Source organism: Brachionichthys hirsutus, unplaced genomic scaffold (genome assembly GCF_040956055.1).
Source record: "Brachionichthys hirsutus isolate HB-005 unplaced genomic scaffold, CSIRO-AGI_Bhir_v1 contig_1062, whole genome shotgun sequence".
NCBI classification, from domain to species: Eukaryota; Metazoa; Chordata; class Actinopteri; order Lophiiformes; family Brachionichthyidae; genus Brachionichthys; species Brachionichthys hirsutus.
The window spans coordinates 3800-30409 of NW_027180670.1; the positions used below are offsets into that span (position 1 = coordinate 3800).

General features: G+C 41.2%; 1 protein-coding gene across 1 annotated transcript; it reads left to right on the plus strand.

Moving 5' to 3' along the window:
* On the plus strand, positions 1-25767 carry LOC137916370 (kelch domain-containing protein 8B-like; the record flags this gene model as incomplete). The annotated part of the gene is made up of 4 exons (XM_068759414.1): positions 1-165; positions 2935-3159; positions 16770-16871; positions 25571-25767. Coding segments are annotated over 4 exons (689 nt in total), but the record flags the coding sequence as incomplete, so codon positions are not given.
* Positions 25768-26610: the final 843 nt, after the last annotated feature.

Below are 26610 nucleotides of genomic sequence, written 5' to 3' on the forward strand. Positions count from 1 at the left end.
AAGGAAAGGTATATGCCATGGGTGGAATGGGAGTCGACACCATACCGCAGGCCCTGGTGAGGCTCTATGAGGCAGAGAAGGACCAGTGGCAGCTGCTGACCTCCATGCCAACGCCGCGGTATGGAGCCATACCTTTCACAAGAGGAAACAAAATCTACTTGATGGGTAGGAGACTAGATCTCATCATATGATTTCTATGTATATGTTTTTTTTGCTCAGTAGAAATTCAGCAAAACTATCACATAACACAGCCAATGTCTCCCTTGTGCTGGTCCCAAGCCTGGATAAATGCAGAGGCTTGCGTCAGGAATGGCATCCGGCGCAAAAACTTTGCCAAAATACAAAATGCAAATCACCATAAATAAGAAAACCATACCGGATCGGTCAAGGGCCGGGCTAATAACGACCCCCAGTAAATTGGATTACTGTGGGTCGAAGACAGAGATGAAGAAGATGAGGAAGAAGTGTGCATCAACGGCGAGAGAAGAGGGAAGGAAAGAGTTTAGGATTAAGAGTAGACCCTACTTGAATGTTGGGACAATGACGGGAAAGGCTCGAGAGCTGGTGGACATGAGGAGGAGAGAGGTTGATGTGTTTTGTGATGTGCAAGGCTAGAAGCTTAGGAGCAGGATTCATATGCCATTTCACACAGAGGTGTAAGGCTAAGCCAAGGAAAAGCATTGAATTGATGTTTGCAGCTGCCTGAGGAAATATGTCCATTTCTGGAAAACAGCGGGGAAGACACAGCAGAGCTCTGGGAGCAAAGGTTTTGGTGTGACATCATGAGTCATCTGGATTCGCTGATCCTGCAGCTTCAGGGGCGTATCATCACAGACATGCACGCTGCAGTGAGGGCTTTTAAAACTAAAATGTGCCTGAGGGAGAATCAGATGCTGCCAGGAAACCTGGGTCATTTTCCCTGCTGCCAAACCATGAAAGTGCACATCTCTACCACCATATTCCCAAGTGCACAGTTTGGTTAAAAACTCAGCGTACTCGCCACCGAGTTTACCCGCCAATTTGCTGACTTTGATGTCGAGAAATGTGGGTTTGAACTGCTCAGTAATCCGTTTGCATTTCACGTTTAAAATGCACCAATCTACCTCCAGACGGAGCTGATAGAACTCCAATGTAGTGACACGTTGAAGTCAAAGTTTGCAGAATTTCCGCAGCTCTGCACCCAAGAAACTCAGATGCTCTCCATGTTCTGCATCACTTGTTCATGTGAGCAACTATTCTCCATGATGAAGATGACCACAAATCTCACAGGAGATGTCTGACTGATGAACACCATTCCTCGATCCTGAGGAATTCCTCAGCTCAGAGCCTGAGCCCAGACAGACTGAGCCCAACACAATAGCTCACCTGAGGATGGGGGGGGGGGGGGGGTGTCCTTTGTTTCTGTATCTCTGGACTCCTCATTCAGAACTGAAGAAGCCTCTTGGATGAGAGGTGAAACGTCTTGATCAAGTCCAGTTGACTGTTTTTTTTTTACTGAGAACCAACACAGAGATGATTGAGACACTCAAGTTTGTAAACTGATAAAAAAGGATAATATAATAGAGTATCATGTACACTATAATCTATACATCTATGCGCTATAATCAAACTCATTTTCTCCAAAGGCCAAATGTAAACAGTAACACAGTAAAAATGTAACTAAATGTAATGTAATTTAATGTAAAATAAATGTAACTACTCCTTGGGGTTAAATACCTATTAATTTTTTTATTTAACTCTTTAGCCACCACAGTAATGACAATATCACTTTTTTTTAAAAAGATAAAGCCATACTGTAAATGAGAAAAATCACAAGTATGAACCAAAGTTTGTGATGGGAATAAATTAACACATCTAATAATGTGGAAAAGTTCCATTCAATTGCAATCATCACACAGGAACAAAGATAATCGATACAAAATCAAAGCTAAACCAAAAAGCCACCACCTTGTCTTGTCATGGACATGCAGAAACCAAAAAAAACAACCGAAGTGGGCAAGATAAAGAACATTCCCCGAGTCAATGCTGCTGAAAAGACGTCACTTTCAGGATCAGCACTGGACAGCTCCATATGTAGCTGCTTCCTATGGAGCTGTCCAGTGCTGATCCTGATCCATATGTAGCCGACTACCTATGGAGCTGTCCAGTGCTGAAGTTTGCCTTCAGGATCAACACTGGACAGATGACCCCCTCCACTTTCTTCTCTCCCACCTCCACAATCTCCTCCCTTCTCTTTGTTGTTTTTGCACAATTGCTCTTTATTTACCTCCATTTGCCTTGATCTTATTATCTGATTCATGTTCTTCTCTTGTTATTTCTCCTTCTCCTTACTACTACTGTACTTTCGGCTTGTCCCGTCAGGGGACGCCGCAGCAAATCAACCTTCTCCACTTCACCCTGTCCTTTGCATTGTCCTCCCCAACACCAGCCACTCTCATGTCCTCCCTCACTACGTCCATGTCTCTTCTCCTGGGTCGTCCTCTAGCCCTGTTCCCTGGCAGTTCCATCCTCAGCATCCTTCTACCGATATAGTCCCCGTCTCTCCTCTGGACATGTCCAAACCATTGAAGTCCCCTCTGACCTTATCTACAAAACATCTAACCTTCACTGTCCCTCTTATTGCCTCATTTCTTATCCTAGCCAACCTGGTCACTCCCAAGGAGAACCTCAGCATCTTCATCTCCTGCACTTTTAGCTCCGCCTCCTGTCTTTTCTTCAAAGCCACTAAAATATAGCCACATGCGCAGCAGTCTCGTGTCACTTTCTCTCCCCCTTTGTCTATACTCTGAGGTACTCCCAGATGGGCGTCACTGTAATAACTAAATCAAATTAGGTTATTACAATATTGCAGTTCATTTTAATATTCAACACGGTGGACGTAAAGAAAAAAGAACAGTACGACCCTAAGTTTGAAAGTGTACTTGCTTCCTCCAGGCGGTCGGCAGGGAAAGATGCCGGTGACAGCCCTGGAAGCGTTTGACCTGGAGATGAAAAGCTGGACACGTTATCCCTGCATCCCAAGTCGGAGGGCCTTCTCCTGCTGTGCTACAAATGAGCGAAGTCTCTTCAGCCTGGGGGGCCTCCAGCAACCGGGGCCACATAATTTTTACTCCAGACCTCACTTTGTCAGCACCATGGAGGAGTATGATCTTGATCAAGGTAAGTGGTGGCGTGGCAGCGTGTGGTCAGATTAAACGGGCACCCCGAGCTTCCCAGGTGAGCTGAAGCAGGAAAGACATTCACCTGACAGATTATTAGTTACACTGGCTGATTCCTGTGGCGCTATCTTTACTCGCATTGTCTATGTTGAAACAGAAAAAAGGAAACAATCAATCAATCAAACCTGTTACAAAATCAAGCATAGCCCTGACACACTAGAAAGAGCCACAAGGTGCCAATAACACAGGGAATGTAGAATGTTAGTGCAACAATCATTTACGGTTGTAAATCATTTCTTTAGGATCACGACAATGGGGTCCAAATATTGGAGCATCACGTGTGAATGTATGTAATCCATTGTTCATTTTTAGAGAATTAAAAATATCATGGTGAAGGTTTTCTTTTTTCCTATCAAGTGGATTTTCTTGAATACTTGTGGAGAGATTAGCGAATCTGGATGCAGCCTATGAGAATTATTGCTTACACTTCAACTATAATCTGTTTCGGGCTCATAATCCCACCCAAATATGTGAGGATTATAAACCATTTGAGTCAGATTGTGCCAAAACAGATGATGGGGGGGCAGATAAAGAAGCTTTTTTTTTTTTCTGCGCTTGAATTTTTTGTCATGCCAAAGAAACAAGCAAAAGGCCTTCCAGGGCTTTTTCTTTTTTCTTTTTTTCCCTATTTTTTTTTACTGATGTGCTACTTTAATTGTCGCTGCATTAAATACAACCGAGCAAAATGCTGTTACGGAGGCGGAGTCAAGGAAACACAGACTTTGGTTGTGTAAATATGCCCTCAGTTGCTCTCAACCTTCAGTAATTCTACTTGAAATGAAGTGAAAATGGAGCAAAATGAAATCTTTTGTTATTCTCATTGAGCATGCATGATCCACAGTGCGCGCACACGCGCACGCACAGACACACTACATTTGCTTTATTTAATCTTCATGACTATTTTGCACTTTTGTGGTAGCATCACAAATAGTCTCTAAATCCTTTTTTAAGCACCATGGAAGTGGAGCAGACAGTACTTCCATCATATTTCAATAAAGTCATCTCTGATGACACAATCTGGCATTCTCAATGAATCCTGGCAGACGATTGCAAAGAATTGTGTCCCTCTTGATGATATCCAGGTAAGTATTTGGGATTATCTTGATGTGATGATCAGTGGCGTTGTTCGGCCTATTTTAGGGGGGCTTCAGCCCCCCTAAAATATTCTTAAGCCCCCCTAAATAATTTTGGGTTGTTTTATAAAAAAATTGTTTTTTGTTTTGTTTTGTTTTTTTCAGTGACCAAAAAATGCGGACATATTCTATTAAAGCCACCAGAATATATGTTTAAAAACATGTAACCTGTCATTATTTACTTAAATCTGATCATGAATCAGTTTCCCCTCACTTCATGGCGTAAGGTAGAGAACCCGTTCCACCTGTTCTTATAGAGAATGCCCACATCACTGAAACTCCAGTCCACGTCAATACCGAGGCTGAATGACTGAATTCTCAAACATCAGCAGAGTGAATTGCTGCCGATGCAAGGCATCTGGAAAATGACATTCTTTCCACATCAAAATGTAAGGCTCTGCCTTCGACACACACAGCACAGAGTGAGTGGGAGTGAAAAGCCGATCCAGTCGTCACGGCCTGTGATATTTAAGCAACGCACTTGCATCCATCGGTGCATTCATCGGTGCATCCTGGACACTGCTGGCTGGGCTAAGAGATAATTATTATTATTACGACTCATTCTGATTACTTGATGAATTTCCTGTTGTGGCACAAGCAAGTCACGTTTTGAGTACAGCTTCCTGATCAGTGACCATCAATGTCTGCATTCCAGAAAAAGTTGGTTTGACCTTTTTCGACCAATGTCAACATTGTGTGTTTTGTTAGTCAGTTTTTTTTTGTTTTGTTTTTTTTACATTTGTGTAGGTGAAATTAGTCAAATAACGTGACCGAGACAAAGAATCAAGCGAGCAAACCATGAAAAAACACATTTGAATATCGATCAAGATTTCATATTTGGAAAGATGTTGGGAAGGCATAAAAAATGAATTGGCTGCTAACACCACCACCCTTGAGGCTTTTTTGTTCTCTGTCTCTTCCTTTATATATATACCGTGTATATATGTTTGCTTGTGTGTATGTGGCAATACAACAGAAGTTTCAGTGTGTACAGATGTGTGGATTATGTTGCTGCCCAATTGTGAAAGCATTGTGTTTGAGTGCATAATCTTAAATAGAATTTGTTTGTAAAGTCAAGCGAGTCTTACCTCCACCCATCCATTTTAACAATGCCTCCTTTCACACTTCCCTGCGCCTGTCTACTTGTGATATAACATCGGATTTATCCCCGTGACTGTCATCCTCTCGCTCAGGTTTAATGTGTTTGGCTTTGATGGATAATAGCTTTTTCCCTCGACTATCAGGCCTCATTTTCACCTCACCTTTGAGAGTCGGCCCAGATGTGAAAGCAGCATCCTGTGTGTGGTTTAGATGCAGCATTGTTGTGCAGTAATGAAAGGGGATTTGTATTGTTCTCTGCTAAAACATCACCGTGGCGCCATTGCTAAGTGTTGGAGTGATGAAGGTAAACAGCAGGACACACAAAAGTGTCCATCAAACACTTATTTCTAGACCAAATTGGAAAATTAAAAATGATATGTGGATAATATTATTTTGAAGTACAAATGTAATCCAGTTTTACAGAGAGAGTACAGCATAATAAACAGTAAGAGATAATACATTAAAATGTATACAATCATATACATGTTTTATGTGTACATCTGGTGGACTGCTATTGTGTAGACAGTGTATCCCACATTCAAATAGTATTTGCAATAAATTCTGGTATTGGAATAAATACTAGTGATAATTTGTTTTATATCTATTATGCAGGATACAGCGGGATACTCATTGTCCAGAGCCAGAATCAAAGTATTCTAGTTTATTAATATCTAACTTTACACTTTCACTTTTTTAATTGATATTGTGTAAAACGCAGTGAATAAAGACTCTGAGAAGGAAGAGTTTGGTTCAGTTTTATTTTGTTTAATGACCCTACATCCATGCTTATAGAAATCAAAAGAAAATGAATACCAGTAAAAAATAAAACAATCTGGTGCTCTAAGGCAGCAGTGTCAAACTCATTTTCTCCAAGGGCCACATTAGCATTATGTTTGCACTCCAAGGGCCAAATGTAAACAGTAACACAGTAAAAATGTAACTAAATGTAATGTCATTTAATGTAAAATAAATGTAACTACTCCTTGCTGTTAAATAGCTATTTATTTTTTTATTTAACTCTTTAGCCACCACAGTAATGACAATATCACCTTTTTTGTGCTGAAGTTCTACTTCAGGTTCAGCACTGGAGCTGTCCAGTTCTGATCCTGAGCGCCATATATATAGCTGGCTACATATGGAGCTGTCCAGTGCTGATCCTGAGCTCCATATGTAGCCGGGATCAACATGTCAGCACATGCTGGGAAAAACAAAAAAGTTCAAATAACTTTCAATAGTCACCGCCAGCAGATTATTGATTTCCTGACTGCAGCGTGTTGCTATTGTTATTGCCATGTTGCTGAATTTTCCCATTTGATCAGTTCACTACTTAAGTTACAAACATTGCATATTCAATTGTATAGTTGTAAAAATATATGGATAGATTATTGCGGTTATTATAACATAAATCCTTTCAATTGATCAGGTTAAGAAAACCACACTACTCCATCAATCAATAATCAAACTTATTCAAGTAAATATTAAATAATAAAGAAAGAAAAATATCATCCAACACATCCACCCCTCTCAACTTTGTTCAAAATCTTTTGTCACAGTTGAGAGGGGCAGAACTGCAGAACAACCAACAAATGTGGGCTGTTAAGAACATGTGTGAGATGCAGCATTTTACAAAAACAAATGTCTGCACACAGCTCTCGGGGGCCACAAAAAATGACTTGGAGGGCCAAATTTGGCCCCCCGGGCCTTGAGTTTGACACATGTGCTCTAAGGAGACTGCAAACTGACACCTGGATTTGAATGTAATATTATTTAATTTGCCTTTAATCAGAAACAGTTAAGTATTTCTAAAACATTCTAGCCCTTAAAAAGCACATACCTGCAACTTCATCGTATGACTCATCAACTTTATACCCCTATAATTTCCACAACTCTGTATGTCCCCCTTCTTGAAAATGGGCGCCGCACACTCCTCCCTTCCTCTGGCATCTTCTTCCCCTTTAGAATTAACCCTGTTAGAAAACTCAAATTCGTAGTGGCTATGATGCGGACAGAAATTACACATCTCCTGAGTAATAATAAGGCCGAACTTGCATATTGATTATTATATAGCTGTAGTTACTCTTTTAACATAGCAAAGCAAATGATCAGTTTTTACAATCTTATTTTGTGGAGGAACACACTAACAAAACATAGTAAACAAGTGTTCTTTAACACTGTGGTTGACAATGAGACATGGCAAAAGGGCTTGACGCAAAACCCTGTGGCATCTGTCCACACACACACACACACACACACACACACACTGTACATGCTCTGATAACCTTAACCATAACCTTCTCTGATGGTAAATGACCCTTCTGTCAGCAACATGACTGTTAGCATGACAGTGGGTATAATCCAATGTTTATTGTGTATTGATAACTATTAATTGAATTTATTTGCAGTGTTGCTGGTGACGATGCTAGTGATGATGACATTGCTGCTCAAAAAGAAGTGATATATCGTTTGTGATTTCGAAAAAAGTTCATATTTAATTTTCAAAGCGAAACGATTTTGGTTTGCTGCATTCACGCTGCTGTGCAGAGTTTGCATGGTGTTGAGGTTTTTTCTTTCTTCCATAACAGAAAACCGGAAGCTGAAACATTAACCGGTGTCACGTCCTGTGATCTCTCCAAAATGCCATCGTTTCATGACACCTTAAAAATCATCAAGGAAGAGGCTGACATGTCTGGCGTTACGCTTTAGTTGAGAAGCTTGGCTGTGGACGACAGGTCATTCAGGATATTTAGGGATTGAGTATTTGATTGGTCGTCTCCTTCATTATTTCTAGTTTCCTCAACTTCGATCTTCACCTTTACCTCGACGTCAGTGACGTGCAGTCAGGGGAGGCGGGTGAGGCCATCCCTCACCTGCTATCACGAAGGAAAATGGAAAGATAAATTAAATAGTTCTATTTATCCCTTCCCTTTATGACCGGTGCCAGAGCTTGGTCCACATTGCCGGCAATAAGTCGGACTCATTTCCAGTGAGTGTTGGACTCCGCCAGGTCTGCCCTTTGTCACCGATTCTGTTCGTAACTTTTACCGACAGAATTTCTACAGTTTGAGGTTAGATTAGATTTTGCACATCTTTAAACTGAAGAATGATGCAAATGATAATTTTGCATATCTCTATTACGAATGTAATTCGAAGCCCTGCTGACTGTTTCGGCTGTTATTAGGTTAGTGCATGCTGTCACAAGGAGCCTGTAAATAGTCTCCTGGGAGTCCTCGCACTGATGCGGTGTGCTTGTGGTTGTCTGCATGTATTTGCTTACAGCAACAAGATGATAGTAGGAGTGTGAGTGCGATGATGTCTTCAGAGGAAACGATTGTGTAAAACATTTCATTTTACAAAAATGATGCAAAAAGCTTCATACTTTGTTTCTGTAGGTGATGATTCCAGCTTTGGTCAAATTAATGTGTGTATCTCAGGAGGGGATGAGTACCGCTGGTGGGAGAGAGAAAGTGGGAAAGAAAAAATGTATTCATTATCCAGTGCCATATGTTATTCCAAGTGACCTGAAAGCAAAGACAGTTCTGCGTGTTCTGCGCTGGCCCTTTATCCACCTCCCTAACCATCAAAGCTCGCTCATAAGGAACAGCTTTCTCCTCTGGCGCCTAGCAACGGCGTGAGGAAGGTGATTATCCTGGTTTCAGTCATCAGCCTGTGTGTTCATGATAATTTCCCTTTTTTCACAGTGTTCACAATAAGTCCATTGGAAAAGCTAACAACAAAATTAATATATACGCAAGTGTATATATTGCTCGATGTTACTTAGATGTTTGTTGAAATTAAGACTTGGAAGTAATTACTTCAGTTTCTGAGCTGTAAACAGCACAAGGGAATGTGAATGAAGGTCCCCGAGAACATAATCAGGTTTATGGGACACAATGAATAAGCTTGTATATGAATTTGTAGCGTTGCTGCTCAGTGATATATAATCTACTCATGTTTTAAGGCATATGTAATCAGAATGGTACTCATATGGTACACATAGCTACACAAAGACTCAGCTTTCCCCTTTTTTAATTCCAGCCCTCACTAAAATCAAGGATTTTCTTAATCAATATCACACAAGACACATGAAAAAAGACATCTTATCCATTTCCCTAAGGAATGTGAAAACATTGGTTTTGGTGCATCTCCTAATTGGGATAGGAGTTGCCCTGGTGTACCAGAAAGTGTCCAAGACGGCGGCTTTCAAAGTTCTTGATTAATTGACCATGGATCTAAAAGTGCTTTTCGGGTTTTGGGTGACCGTGTGGTGGCTCGAATCAAGGACCTGAGCTGTGAGTTCAGGGATCCATCCATGGAGGAATGGCAGAAACTGGATACCATCTTGCGGCAGTATCGGAAGATCTCCGGACTTGGCACAGGCTTGTAAGGACGGAAGTCTCGCCTTAGCTCCCGAACTGAGGAATAACTAATGACCTACTGCCTATTTGGATCAAGCTAAATTATCTCGTTTCGGCTGAATATTAGAATTATTCTGCTCTCCAGTCCCCCTTCCCCCTCTGAGAGAGTGCACCTCGCAGCTGGACCTATCTGTTTTAGTAACCATAACATCTCCCAAGCACAGGTCACAGGGTTATGTGGCTCTTATCGGACTCCACACACAAGAACTGCACACACACCCACTCCCTTCTGGCTCGTCTGTTCTTGCCATGTGCATATGCCTTAATTTCCCTTTGGGATTAATAAAGTATTCTGAATCTGAATGTCGGCCTCAAATTTACTTCAATTCAATTCAAGTAATGTTTATTTATATAGCGCCAAATCATAACAGAAAGTTATCTCAAGAAAGTTATCACTTCACAGGTGTAGCGGTGAACGACCTGCTTTGAACGATAGAACCCAGCCTGTCCACAAGACCAAGCACTTTGTCGACAGAGATAAGGAAAAACTTCCCTTCAACAGGCAGAAACCTTGAACAGAACCAAAGGGTCATAGTGGGCGGCCATCTATCTTGGGTTGAGAAAAAGAGAGAGAGACCAATGACAGAGAGAAAAAGACAAGGGCAGGTAGGAGGAGAGTCAAACAGTTTAAAGTTATGATGTCTCGGTTGCGATTTTGGACAAATGAATCCGCAGACCTGTGTCAGTGACTGTCAAGGCTCGGGGCGGGGCAGTATGCACCGGTGAGCACCGCCTGGCCCCCTTCACGCACTGCTCAAAGTCATACAGTTACATCAGTTCACAATCATTTATATTCCAATCCAATCCAACTCCAATACAAAATTAACAAAGACTCAACGACAGAGCGGTTACATAAATAAACAAAACGAAAAAATCAGGACAAACTCAGATTTAAAGACTGAAATGAAAGGAGTCAACGCATCATCAAGGTCCCCAAACCATTATTGAAATGTGTTATGTAAATAAGCCTTGTCTCGCCGTGCCTTCTATCACGCCGACACCGCTCCGCTCTGCATCTGCCTGCCTGCGGCTGGCAGACGCGACGCAACTTGTTCAAGCGGCCGATACAACGGCACCGGTCCCTGTCTCCGTTGCTCGCTCTGACCGGCTGCTTTGCGGCTTGTTCGAGGGCTGCCTGCCCCAACACAACCGCCTCTCTGCCTTTCACAATGCCTCCGTCTCTCCGCTCTGACCGCCTCCGCACTCTCTGCATGTCCCCATTGGATCAACGGAACGCTGCAGAGAACACGCTCTGTTTTTCTACTTATTCCTCCTACTTTGCTGTGCAACTGGGGGTAGAAGCGCCCCCTGGCCTTGTTGGCTATGTGTGTATTATAATCCAGTTTAGGGGGGAAATTTAAGAGGCAGGCATGGCGGCCGTGGGGCCAGAGGCCGTTCTGTGCTCTTCCAGAATGGATATGGCCAGTCCGCCCCTGCTCGCCGGTGAAGTGGATGCATTGGATATTCAGCATATGGATAAAATATGCTGTTTTGTAAAAAGAAAATAATTATAAAACGGTGGAATGGAATGTGAAGAATTGCACAGCCGTTCTTCTCATCAATGGCAGTTTGTAGGCAACTTTCTCATGAGTAATTGTGTTGAAACAAACTACTTGGAACTGAACTACAGTAGTGAAGTTACCCAAAAAGAAGAATGAATAATATTTGATATTTATTTTGTGTTATATTTGTAGGTTAAGACTTGCTGTGTCAGGGTTTTATAGCCCACTTCCATTATGGGGTAATTGGTTTAGTATTGCACTTCAAGGACCTGCTGCAAGGACACACAAAATGGACTGGGGGTGGGACAGGAGAGGACGTAGGCCAGGGGTCTCAAACTCAAATTACCAGGAGAAAAAAAAAGAAAAAATGCTTTGTTAAAAAAGTCCCATCTTCTCGAACATGATTAATAACAGTTACTTTAGTTACTTTAGTTAGTTTAACCCTCTGATTATGTGTTGTTCAAAACTAATGTATTTTACGGATAATATACATAAACCTTGGGACACACCTTAGGAAGATGTTATTTAGTGGCATTTACTTCTTATAATGGATTTAACCGTACAGTATATACAGTATATATATGAACCCTTACTCTTGGAGTGTGTGTGTGAATAGATTCCACTTGGGCAGAGAACATGTCAGGTACCAAACAGTGCAATCATCTTTGTACTTAATATAATAATGAGACAAAAGCAAGTCCACATTAACCCGTGGTTATTAACACAAACAAAATTATAATAAAACAAACAAACGGTGATGCCACAGAAAAACTGAAACAGCAATTCATTAACCCTGTTAAACAAGCAACAGACAGCAGCAACCGCCACTAAGCAAAGCGCAAGACGCGTAGAGCAGCAACGGAGAACGATGCTGCGTAGAAAACAGCAGCCACAGGTAGGGGAGGGCGGTGGCCGGTGAACGGGGCACACACGTTTGCTCCCTTCCAGCAAACAAGCACAAGCTCATTGGCAACACGAGGGCGAAGACAACGCACCTGCAGCTTAATTCCACGTGGGGAATGGAATAACATCCCAACAAGACCCCAAACAGGTCGGCCCGCTGCTCCGCAATGTTAACGATCAGCTGCACAAATCAAAAATTGTAGGCGCAGTATGGCCTCATGCTTCAGCCATGCCAAACAACGTCAGTCTGCAGCCACCACAAGGACAACAGGAAGAGACGTGAAGGAAGAGGTGTGGACACACACCTGGCTATAACGCTGAGATAAAACGCAGTGCCCTACAGCGGCACGGAGGGAGACGACGTATGGCTGCACACACAGAGTGGTAAAATGCCATTTAGAAGGGGGTTATTTTCTGAAAAAAAGATATTATTTTTCCCCTAGTCAGCATTTTTAACAATCGGAAACATTCTTGAGATAGCATTTATTGAATACAAATTTTAAAAATCATACAAAACTCCTCAAATCATATCATCCTGCGGGCCGCAAATGACCATCCCATGGGTCGCATGAAGTGGCCCGCGGGTTTGAGGAGGAAGGCAGGTTTTAAAATTCTGTAGGAGGTGCTCTCTCCCAGGTGGTTTGCATATCTGCTCAATCCACATGAAACCTCGGGATTGTTGCATTGATCCACGAAATCAATAGCAGAGTGGTAGTCATCAAGCCAGCAATGCAGCAGCTGAAGCAAACTGCAAAGTCCCGCGTGTGTAAGTGATTGCTTGTTAGTTGCTTGTCTGGGAGGCAAATCCAGTTCCAGAGAGGAGGGAATAAATAGTTCCTGCCAGAGAGCCAAGCAATGGAAAGCAGAGGAAAGAAAGATTGAGACATGCTCCAGTAAATCTGGCAGAAAACCCCACTGAGGAAAGAATAGAAAGGACAAAGGTTTCTCGTGCATATAGGTAACCTGCATATAGGTTGCATATAGGTTACATTAAATTTCCCAGTAACCTTAAATTGCTTTTGATAATGATATATGATTCCTGCACACATCCGCTGTCAATTAAAAAATTGCATTGTTTGTCCATCAAGGACAATAGTTGCCCATGGTCCAGACTTCATGTTGGAAAAGAGTCCTGGCGACATGCCAGTAAGCAATAACAGCGATAGCGCTAATAAGTGAACACAAGCCCTTCATCACAAATATCAATATAATAAAATAAAAAAATACAGTTTAATAATATTATTTGGTTTTTCAAGAAGAGATAAAATATTACAAATAGCGTCATCGCCATACCAAACCTAACAGAGAAGGCATGGCATGCCATTCCGGTCTCCGACGAGAGCAGACGTTTTTCCTCTCTCATGGAATTGATTAACTGGTCCCCCGGAGACCCAAGCATGGGTCTCCGGGGGAGCCCACCAGTCCAGACGGGAACCATGCAGCAGGCTACACCATGGATGGGGAGTGGTCTGTCTCACGGTCCTATCTGTGGAGGATGTGGAAGATATTTGGCTGTTTCGCTTATTGGTGGGGGCGGCATCTGCTAATTGGGACGGGAGTTGCCCTGGTGTACCGGAAAGTTTCCAAGACGGCGGCTTTCAAAGTTCTGGATAAATTGACCATGGATCTAAAAGTGCTCTTTGGTGCTCTGGGGAACCGTGTGGTGGCTCGAATCAAGGACCTGAGCAAAGAGCTCAGGGATCGATCCGGGGAGGACCGGCAGAAACTGGATCCCATCTTGCGCCAGCCGGTAGAACTGATCTCCGGACTGAGTGCTGGCTTGGATGGACTGAAGTCTCGTCTTGGCACACAAAACGAGGAATAACTGAGGACCAGTTGTATATTTGGATTAATCTAAATTGTCATTTCGGCTGAATAATGGATCTATTATGTGTCCAGTCATCCCTGATGCTGCAACCTCGTGTTGAGTGCACCTGCACCTCATGAGAGATGAGTCCTAATCTCAGCACAAGGATGCTGGACTGACCACATCACACTTTAGGTACCTGAAAAACACATGGGGTAAATTAACCCTTTATTGCCAGTTTCTACAAACAGTATGCAGACATGTGTATCTCAGCATCAGTTAGCTAATATCACAACTTAAATATTAATATCCTTCAAAGCTTACCAAGAGTAGGCCATGCACGTTTGTCCAAACTACTAGGCATATTACTACACTATAAACATTATAAAGTTCCATACACGCCAAGACTGGCATCAAGTAAAACTGCACTTAATATAATTAAGTGCACCCTTTGTTTCAGAATAATAGATGTATTGATATAATATGCCTTAAAAAGGGTTGATTTAGGCTACTTTTTATGATTTTGCAGCTTTCCTTATTCTTGCGAGTACATTATGAAGTTAAGCTCTTTACTGCTTTGCTGTTAATTATTGTATGCTGACTTTTTGTGGTGAAATTAAGATACTTTAACATAAACAATAATAACCTCAAAAAAATATTCAATACCAGCAGCTGCAAAAGCAAAAAAAACATCGTTTTGAGCTGCTTGATGTTGTAAATGGTAGCACATGCCGTTAAAGCATTTAAACTCTGCCTACATTATTCAAAATGCTGTTAGCGAGCCATCAGAATGTGATCCCAGAGCATCTGCTGTCATTACAAATTATATCCCTCGCCTATATCTTCCCACTTCCACCTTGGGCGAGGCGGGATGTGACAGTATTCCATGGCAAATGTAGTATCGGTGCGTGTGTGCCTATCTGACAGAAAGCCTTCATAGTTACACTTGAAATTTCTGCAATTACATACGTATCAGAAACTGTATCAAGCTTGCATTGTGTGTGTGTGTGTGTGTGTGTGTGTGTGTGGGTGTGTGGGTGTATGGTCCTGCCTCGCCTCGTATATCTCTCCAAACACCAAACATGTGTGTCTGCCATACTGAGTTCTGTCATGGGCACAAAATGTGAGGTTCAAAGAGGAGAAGAAAGATAATTGATTGTGGGCTTTAAATAACACACTCTGCTCTCCTCCAGCTGAGTCCAGCAGACATACCGGCCCTGCACGTCACTCAACCCCCCCCCCCCCCCCCACACACACACACACACACACACACAACCACAGACAGTGTGATGTATACATGTATTTGTTACAGAACAAGGCAAGTAAGAACCCAAATGCATGGCAGCAAAGGGAAAATCCAATAACCAAACCTGTGAAATAAGGTATTTTCATAGGGGAAAATCTGATTTTTGATTTTTGCTGTGGAAATTAGTACGGGGAAATCTGTAAATACGGGAAAATGAAAAACAAAGCCGCGAAAGAAAATGTTAGCAGGTAGAAGACAATATTCTCAATTTACGCATCCGATGTGGTCGTCATCGCATGCGCAGAAGAATCTCAGCCACTTTTCAACTGCGATTCAAAGTACATCAAACACACCGGACAGCCAGTCAGCCTGCTGTGCATGCCACATGCAGCACACACATGTAGCCTATTGTGCACGCTAAACGCAGCACACTCAACAAGCTGTATAGGTGTCTGGCATGCCAACTGCACCGCCCTCGGTGTCACGCCAACTCCGGGGGAAGATGAAGCGCCGTCTCCTCTTCTGCGGGACTGTCGTCAAATTCATCATTCATCCATCAGTTCCGGTTTCCAAAAATCACCCCCTAACACCCAGTGTCGTAGCTATAAAGAAGAAGAAATAAAACAACTCTTACACCAGTTACCCTACACAAATATCCCCCTAACCCCTTTCATGGTCTTATTTCATGATAGCGTTGTATAATGTGTAAATATGTATTAAAAAAATTCCAATGAGTACAATTATAATTACGTGCAGCATCAAGGGAAATTATTACAAACTTAATTGAATCCATTTTATAAAATCTCTGGAAAAAACATTTGTCAGCTTGTCGGTCACAGACTTGCTCATAGCGGGGTGTCTCCCCCAGTTTAGTTTGGTGCAGAGCTTTGCTATGGCTCGCCAAGTTGTTAACTTCTTCGATGCTAATGTTAGCTGTAGCTGCACTCGTGACTGGGTTCTTTGCGTTGATGTTAAATTTGAGCTGCCTCATTGGTAAACAAACTCCTTACAAAGAATGACAGCCAATCAGTGTCCACTTCAGGGTCCACTGACTATTCCGTCCCCAACAACTCAAGTACATAAAGCCCAACGCATAAAAGGATGACCTTACCACTCTGCAGAGTTCTGCCCTCACCCCCAACTCTAGATAATTTTGGATGGATTGTGGTCCCAGCTGTAAAGCAGACCTAATTTCCATGCATTTGCATTTCCCTCACTAATAGACATGGTTTGACTTCGACCATTGAACCACTGCAGCCAAGAAAATTTAGAAAAGTCTGGAATCAGAGCACTGCTTTTCATTTTAAATATTTGATCATTTAAATGTGCATGTAGTTTTCTAAAACTTACTTATTTGATACTTTATTTTGTTCTTTAAAACCACATGGAACCTGTATTCTGTTGTGATAAACTGTCACAAGCTGACTGTCTCCTTCTCTGTTAGGTATCTGGATCAAACCCAACAGAACATCCAGGATGAGGGAGAAGAGGGCTGACTTTGTGGCAGGTTGCCTGGGAGGAAGAGTAATCGCAGCTGGCGGTCTAGGTCAGCTCATTTATTCCCTTTTTCGCTTGTGAATTGATTTCAGTGCCATGTGTTGATTCAAGGAAAGGAGGAAAACAACAACAACAACAGGCTCATTCCAAGTGTCGATGTCTGATTTCTAATGCAGCATTGCTCGCTGATGGACATGTTTGATAATGAACTTACCCAGTGGATTATCTCAGCTGTACATCATCACCAGAGCTTCTAAACAGCAATTCTCCTGACATATTGAAGTGATTTTATGATGATTCACAAAGCAAACTCTTTCTTCAGACTGCAGCTATGTTCACTTTGCAGGTTTCATAAGATATAAATATCCCTACAATGTAAACGCTATCATTCAAATGCCATGGACATTTTCGTTTCAGTGTTATTATAAAATACCTGTTAATTTGTATTTTCTACCCCAAAAATAAAATTTTAAATGTCAGCTGGATAATGCTTAAATGTCATCTTGACATGGTCTTGACAGATATTCACAGACTCATAAATGCTGAAATGCCATTTTATATCAGTGGGAGGTGGTCCAAAGACTAAAAGCAATGATTGGTTTACTTGACACAAACCCCGCCTTTTGCTTGTTTATACTGAACAAACATTGGTGATTTATAACAGCTCAGGCACATTTGGATTATGCACATAAACGTAAATAAATCCCACCACCATCCTCTCATACTATCTTGTCCATCTGCACGTTTATCTAGATCACATGTGTCAAACTTAAGGCGCAGGGGCCAAATGTGGCCCTCCAAGTCATTTTTTGTGGCCCCCGAGAGCTGTGTGCAGACATTTGTTTTTGTAAAATGCTGCATCTGTCACACGTGTTCCTAACAGCCGACATTTGTTGGTTGTTCTGCAGTTCTGCCCCTCTCAACTGTGAAAAAATAGTTTTTAACAAAGTTAATGTCATAACTTGTGTTGGATGATATTTTTCTTTCTTTATTCTTTTAAATTATTTACTTGTAGCCAGCTACATATGGTGCTCAGGATCAGCACTGGACAGCTCCATATGTAGCCGGCGACATAATATGGCGCTCAGGATCAGCACTGGACAGCTCCATAGGTAGTCTGCTACATATGGAGCTGTCCACTGCTGATCTTGAAAGTGCCGTCTTTTCCGCGGCATTGACTTGGGGAATGTTCCTTATCTTGCCCGCTTCGGTTGTTTTTTTTGGTTTTGCTTTGATTTTGTATCGATTATCTTTGTTTCTGCGTGATGATTGCATTTGAATGGAACTTTTCCACATTATTAGATATGTTAATTTATTCCCATCACAAACTTTGGTTCATACTTATGATTTTTCTTATTTACGGTATGTCTTTATCTCTAACAATATTTAAGTTACAACCTTTTAAAAAAGTGACATCAAAACTGAACATTTTATTGTAATTACTGTGGCGGCTAATTAATTAAATAAATAAAAAGAATAGTCATTTAACAGCATGTTAAGGAGTAGTTACATTTATTTTACATTAAATTACATTACATTTAGTTACATTTTTAATGTGTTAAGGTTTACATTTGGCCTTTGGAGGGAAAACATAATGCTAATGTGAGTAAGTTAAACCTTTTATATTTTAAATTAATCTGTATATTTGTCGCTTTTTCTTTCTCCGGGGTTAACTACCCAACTTCAAAAAAGTAATAGTAATAGTAAAAGTAAACTAAATATTGTTTAACGCAAGGATGAGAAATCTCACAGCATTTTAATCTCGTTCCATCCCTAATATCCATGCATAGGAATCCATATATTATGTCTAGCTTATAGAATGTTAATAGCACCAAATCTGAGTACATAACAACTCTAAATAATTTTAACCTGTATAATTCTGTCCAATAATTGCACTTTTGGTTAGATGCTAAACTGCATTTTTTTTTACAATGTATTTGTACATTTGTAACATACAATAATGTTGAACCTAACCTAACCTATTCCAGGTGCATGTTGGACTCTGGCAGGGCTGCCTTTTATCATACTCCATATTCCCGAAGCACCCCTCACAAGATACTATGAGGGACGTGGTCAAACGCCTTCTCCAAATCCACAAAACACATGTTGACTGGTTGGACAAACTCCCACAAACCCTCAAGCGTCCGATGGGTGGTGTAGTGTTTGTCCAGTGTTCCATGACCGGGACAAAAACCACATTGTTCTTCCTGCATCCAAAGTTCGACTATCCGTCTGATCATCCTCTCTAGGACCCTGGAAAAGACTTTCCCCGGGAGGATGAGACGCGTGATTGGTTTCCTTATAGTTGGAGCACACCCTCTGGTCGCCCTTCTTGTTCAGGGGAACCACCACCCCGATCTGCCGGTCCAGAGGCGCGGTCCCCAACTGCCATGCGACATTACAGAGATTTGTCAACCAAGACAGTCCCTGCACATTATGCTACTTATTGAGGCTGCGTTCCACACATTGAATTCACTCATTTCTGTAACCTTGTACTGGGTACTGGGCTAGTTTCCTTAAAATTACTGCAGTCATCACTAACACTAATGTGACATGGCAACCAAACTTGATAGTTTGCTCTCCTGACTCGTACACTGAAACTGTTATTGCTGACTTTACCTTTCGCCAGTCAGCCACACACAGACAATCAACATTCTCACACACTCGGCCAAATTAATGCTTCATTAACTTTCCATTTTCCCCTTGACTGAGCAGCATTTTTAAAGATAAATAGTATAGTGTGAAGAGAGAGTGAGAAAAGTTAATGCAAGGTCAGCGGTTTTCTTCTGCAGAATGCTTGTTGAGCAGCGATGACTAATGTCTGTGTTTGTTCGCATCATTACGATTATAATCACGCATGTACACAGTGAATGCACATGCATGATGTGTAAATGTATGATAATGATATGCATGCAAATCATTATGTGGATTCCTGCATAATTCTGTACATACACACATAAGCAACAGCATCCATGCTGGATAAACAACTTAAGCAAGGTCTGTGCAGGTACTCAGCAGGTACCCAGTCTTGTGGTTTCTGGGGTCGCGGTCAACACTGAATTGTAGGCCTCAATCGTCCAACTCTATTTAAAGATGGTTTCTCCAGTTTGACAAAAATGGCTTCTTTCTTCTCAAACTACCTGTCTTTCCTGGCTAACACCTGGACATTACTGTCCTCAGAGGAGTGTCTTTCAGGTGCAGGTGAACTGCTGAGTCTTGTTCTGATAAGTTGTCTCTCCTGTGTTGAGCCATACGCTTGTGGAGCGGTTGTTTAGTCTTTCCAATGTACCTGTTGCTGCGTTCCTCACTGAGCTGGACAGCAGACACTACATCGCTCTGTTTGTGTCTGGGTGTTTTGTCTTTCCGGTGGACCAGCATCTATCTCAGGGTGTCGCCAGGTTTGAAGTGCATGGGAAGCTTGTGTTTACAGAAAATTCTCTTGAACCAGCAATGAAGGGCAACAGGTTTCCTTTTGTCTTCCTTCGCCTGTTCCTGGTTCGTTTTGTTGTTATATTTGTTGATCTTGACAAATGCCTAGTTCGGACAGCCACATGTCTTCAGAGCATTCCGGATGTTTCTGCTCTTTGGCCTTAGATTCCCATCCATTTCAAAGTGTACTGCAAAGTCCAAGAAAGGCAGGACGTTGTCCTTAACTCATTCAGTGCCAGCCGTTTTCGCTCATTTTGACCTATTTATCAAGACCCACGGAATAGTGTGTACTATAACTAGTGGAAACACCGAACCTATCAAATGAAAGCGTAAAGTCTCTTTTCATCAGGAAAAAAATGTTCCTACCATTTTTCGTTCTGGAGTTATTGGCCGTTGAAGATAAGCAGAATTCACCAAAATCAACAGTTTGCGACGAAAAATGGAGAAAACAAGCTTTTTGTGCAAAGACACATTTCAAGCTGAGCACTGACTTTAATCGCAACAGTTGTTTACTTCTAGAAAACATTACAGTACAGGAGAGGTCTGATATTCACTGAAGACCTGGGCAAGACCGTCCTGTTGTCCCGCCACACCCTGCCAAAACATGTACTTGATGTATATATATGTTACAATAGCAAAGGTACAGATTTATTTGGAAGTACACGTTTCGGTATAGACTGAGTTAACATCTTCACGGTTGAACTTGATGATATGATCCACCGTTGATGTTTAAGTATCTGGACTCTCTACCAGTCAGTTAGAACTGAAGAAGACTCTTGGATGAGAGGTCAAACGTCTTCAAACTAACTTGTGCAAGTCCAGTTGATTCCTCGTTTTTGCTCTTCGTAACTTAAGGAATGAGAATTATTTTGATCATCTAAACATTTGTGTACCAGGAGTGTTTTCTGGAACACAATTGTTGACACAATTAGCAGCATTGAAGAGTCTGCTCCACTCTTTAGTTTTGTTTTGCTTGTGATAGTTATTGGTGAAACTCATGCAGCATTTTCTTGTTGAACAATCGCTTGAAAGTTGGTGCAGCATGATGGTGCAGTGATTAGTGCTGTTTTCCTACACCTCTGAATTCAAATCCATTTGAGGACCTGGTATTTTCCTGTGTGGAGTTTGCATGTTCTCTCGCTTTCACCCACCACCCACCACTCTTTAGGGAATAATTTAGCAGCGGAACAGGGACAGAATGGAAATATATCTAGAGAAGGAAATGGCTGTTTGTGTTTGTTAACTATGTCAGACTGTGGAAGGATGAGGGAAAATGTGTCATATTTCTTTCGGTTAGTGCCAGCTATTTGGCCAGCTCACCATCTAATCCTTGGGATTATGGTGGATTTGTGAGTCATCGCTGGTTTCTGGCACTTTTTCAATCCCCTGCCTTTTTACTTAGGAAATATATATATAAAAAATACATCCATAAATACCTAACAACCTGTAATGTAGTTATGCTTGTACAAGGATATACAGTTTTCACATATGGGTAAAAATACAATTAGAATTTAGTGTTAGGAGGGTCTAGATATAGTGAGGTATCAGTCTAATAGATTCTACACGTCCAGTATACATGGAATCAGTTCCTTCGAGGCAGCATTGTTTTATAATAATCATCAGGTTTTCAACTTTTCTTCAGTGTCAAACTGATCTATGGATGGCTGAAACCCCTATTTTGAAGAACTTAAGAGTTCTCTGACTGCTCTTCTCTGAGGTAACATTGTACTGCCTTCATATATTAACATTTTCTACAAGGAAGGACATTTTGGTTCTTGAGGAAAAAGCCTTTTCATTGTTTTTTTTTTTCAAACTCCCTTTACAGAAGACTAATTTTAATGTCATTTTTATCCTCAAAAATGTCTTCACTAACCTTTCTATTATTCTTCTTCTTTCTATTATATCGCCATTGGTGCATTTGAAATAAAGTCTTGCTTCTGACAGAAAACATGATCATATGAATTAAAGGCTCATTTTAACCAGCTTGTGATTGTGAAGTGAATTAAGTTGGTGATTGTTGGAACAGTAGCAAGATGAGCCAGGATGTTTCAGTAACCATGTCGCAACAAGAAAGGGAACATTTGGTTAGCTTGGCAAAATCAATAAAACCTACTGTTAAACCTTCATTGCTAAACTGGTAGATGACGTCATTCCCATGGCAACCGTTCAGCTGTTTCCGTACCAAAACTGTGTGTAGACAAACCTATTCACAAAGCAACTCGGGATTTCCCCCCGGCAGGATGGAAGAGCATAAAGCGGCTTCATACAGACTGCATTGCGCGGTGAGAGACACCAAGCGGAGATACAGAGACTGAGTGGAGTCACGGTTTCAGAATCAGAATCAGTTTATTGCCATTGTCAATGAGGGTTCACAGACTAGGATTTTTTCTTGGTGCAATCGTGCAACATGTAACAGAAGGTAATGGCAATAACAAAATGCAAGCTATAGCGCTATGCTGTAGGGTATGCCGTAAAATACACTGTTAAAAACATAACAATGAATAGAGAACACACCACAAAAACAGCAGCATCAAGAGCGGATCCACAGATGTGTATCAACAGCAGTAAAAACTAACACAATCACGCAGTGCAAATAAGAAAAGTGCAAGCTACCAGTTGTAAAGTGTTCAAGGGTCCGATACAGAATTATTAAGTGTTCATGAGTCTTATAGAAGCTGTTCTTGTGGCGGGAGGTTCTGGTCCGGATGGACCGTAGCCTCCTGCCTGAGGGGAGAGGGTCAAACATTTCAGGGTGATAAGAGATCCGACTTGCATGTCTCTGGGTCCTGGAGACATGCGGAGTATTTGTACCTGTCTTTAGAAGTTCAAGGGACGTCGGTGGACTTTCCGCTTCCCAACCCAAGCCACTGCCGCCCTGAATGTAAATGTGAACATCCAGATTTTTTTTGTATCCAGATCACTCTCAAAATTGATCTAAGATAGACTGAGGACCATCTTCCAATTTTTTTTTCTATCAGGATCCATCCATGTTTTTTTCTGTAATCCTGCTAACATACAGATAAACAAGCAGAAAAACAGCATCAAAATTCTACCCTCCCTGGATGAGGTAATCGAAAAATGAATGACAGATGCTTCACTTCAAACAATGCTATGAGGTCGAGATTATATACTAATTGCTAAACAGCAAGACAGATAGATGAGGAAAAAGAAAAAAGTGTTTCTCCAGAAGAGGGAGAGGCAAAGACAAATGCAACACAGGTTTAGAGTTGGAGGGGTGACAGACACAGAGCAAGAAGACAGCTCAAGATAAGATGCATCAAAGAAGAAAACATGAAACCACAACGGTGAATAGAGGACGAGAAGGACAGATGAATAGAGCCTCAAAGTAGAAGACAGGATTAGAATCAAGAGAGAGAAAGATTAGGATTTGTTTTTTTATTTATTTAAAAAGAACAGAAAGGATGAAGAACCAAGCTATTGAACAACAGCAAGAGGAGACAGAGGCAAAGAATGGAGGGAGTATGAAGGATAGGAGGAGAGATGGAGTAAAATTAACAATATGGCTAATAAACATGAATAGAAGCAATGAAGGATTGAAGCAGCTGGTGTAGTTTGGAGTATTTATCTGTACACCATTTGCATGTGTGTATGTGTGTGTTGGGGATTAATAAATGGGCCTTCGTTAAAAATGATAAAGGATCTGAGGCCAGAGTATCTTTGAAAGGCCGACTCGGAAATGTCTTCCAGCAATGTGATGATGAGAGTCCTGCTTACACACACACTATTCAATAATACTTGGAGAGTTGCTGTGATGTGCTGTGATGTGGGACATGGGACATGTCGTTTCCATGGTGCTGTCCATGTCATGTGAGCTTTCTATCTGCTCACCTGCCTTTAAGACATTTCAATCCATGAAAGAGAGAAAGTTAGACTCTGAAGATGAACACGGGTTCACGTTAGCCTCACATATCATGAAATATATGTACTGCAAAAGCCTGGCAGGATAAACTCTAATTTTAGTATTCTCGTGAGCGCAGTTTTTTTTTTTTTATTGTACACTCAGGATACTTTTTTTTATTGTTTGTTATATAAATTGGCATCGGTTTTCTGTCAGTGTGTTGATGTTTTAGCTAGGCTTATAAATTCTTCAAGCAGAATACAAACCTTGCCTGCACTTATTGTACATCTTGAGGGAGCATGGGAAATAAACCCAGTTAGATTAAATGGTGATGTTGCTTGCGTCATCTGCCATTTGGGGCTTCAGTTTAAAAATGAAAAGAATAAAATAAAAATGTAAACCAATAAATGGACAGAGAGCCTGCATTCTGAACCTGCCTGTCAGCCACTCATTCACCAGGGCTAACTTCATATCTCACCGTAGCTGCCTCAGTTTTCCTATAAATACCTCATTTATATTGTTCCCCAACATGCACTCTGTGCCAGATTGTTCTTTGCCAATAATGTGAACCTTTACAGTATTTTTTGATATCCTTCTTTCTTTCATTTAAAGAGACAGATTTAATAAGTATTGGTATATAAAAAGTGAACAATCATGGGCTCCCAGATACCAGCCAACCATTGCCATGGAAACACATACCCAGTGATATTTTTGGCAATTATTTTAGAAAATATACTTTCGAAATTGTTGTCTCACTTCAAAATATGCTGCTAAAAGTGTCTTTACATAAAAGCATTAACAATTTACAGTTCATATAGCTTCACTGATTGTTTTGTGAATCCGTTCTTTTGTGTTTCAATTTTCTGTATTGAGACACAAACATCAAACAAGGTCTTTTTCTACTTCATACTCAAGCTATGCTTTTTATGAGCTCGCTGCATCTGACAAAACTGGTTTATCAAAAGGCTGGCTATTTTCTTGATACTCAGATATGATTTTGATGTTTTTTTGCTGAGTCTTGGGGATCCTTCAGTATGTTGGATAGGAGGTCTGCATGTTAGTTTCTAACAGCAACCATTTTATGACACACACACACACTTCACTGTGGGCGATGTGTCAGTTCATGGCAACATGTTTTCAGACCTGTTGCTAATAAGAAGTGCCAAGTCCAAACAGTCCAGAAGTGTAAAATGTAAAGTTATTTGTAGAAGCAACTAATAGCTAGAAATATCTAAAGGCTGCTCTGGAAAATTTTGGAGGCCTGCAGATTTTGGGGAACATTTTTTTTTTTTTATCTCAGTCTCAGTTATCTCTAAAATGAAATAAAACAAATACCTCATTCAAATTATTATTCCTGTTTAGGTTTTTGCTTTGTTTTCAACACAAATTAATATATATTGGTTATTTACTGGCTTGAATTCCCGCATGCCATTCTGACATGTTTCATTCTTTTTTCCCAGGTAATGAACCAGCGCCACTGGGCACAGTGGAGAGCTACAACCCGGTGAAGCGCCGCTGGGAGTCTGTCGCTCCCATGCCCACGGCACGCTGCTCCTCTGCCCTTGTGCAAACAGCCAGCATTCTCTTTGTCATTGGCGGCGTCTCCCAGGGACCCAGTAATGCTGTGGAAGCCCTGTGCTTACCAGAAACAGTGTGACACATGCTCTCACACTGACAAGCACAGGCATAAACTGGCATTATTATTTTATCCACATGTTTGCACAAAAAAAAAACATATGGATTGAGTCCAGGGATACTTTTTGACCTGCATATCTGACGGATTCCTCTTAAAATGCATAAATATATCTGGATTAATACAAAATTAAAACCATTCAATTTGACCAGAAATCAAAAATGGACAAAAAAATCCCAAAACAAACATGTGTTTGAAGAAACAACACGCCTTTGAAGCATTTTTAGAATAAAAACAGGGTACTTTTCTGGATATTAAGGAACTTAGGGCCATATCTGTATCTACTAGAACAGCAAGCTCGGAGCATTTTTAATGTTCGTAGAAACAACCATAAATTGAGTTTAAGACAATCCACTTGTGGGAAAGTGAGTGTTCTCTTTTTATTACAGTGCATATAGCGTGAAAGTTAGTGCTGCTAGCAACATTACCGCCACCAACAATGGAGGCCCTTAACCTGCATTCACACTGCATTAAGCAAATGTCAGGAGTAATGTCATGCATTTTCAACAACCATAGAAGCACTGGCGTTGATCACTGTGTTAGTTAGATTTCTAATTTCAGAAAAGGTGATTGTGGTTAAACTTGTTAAGTACTTGCTGTAGGCTACTACCTTTCTAGCTGTCGTAGCTACAATGTGAGCACCTTAGCATTCAATCACTACATTACGATATGTATAGCACAGGGATGGGGAGCCCAAAGGAGCACATGCATAGCTGCTCATACCTGGTGCTTCGAAGGGTAATCTGAATATTCGGATTCTGACATTTTACATTCCCTTTGCTTTTCTTGATTGACAGCCGTGCGTTG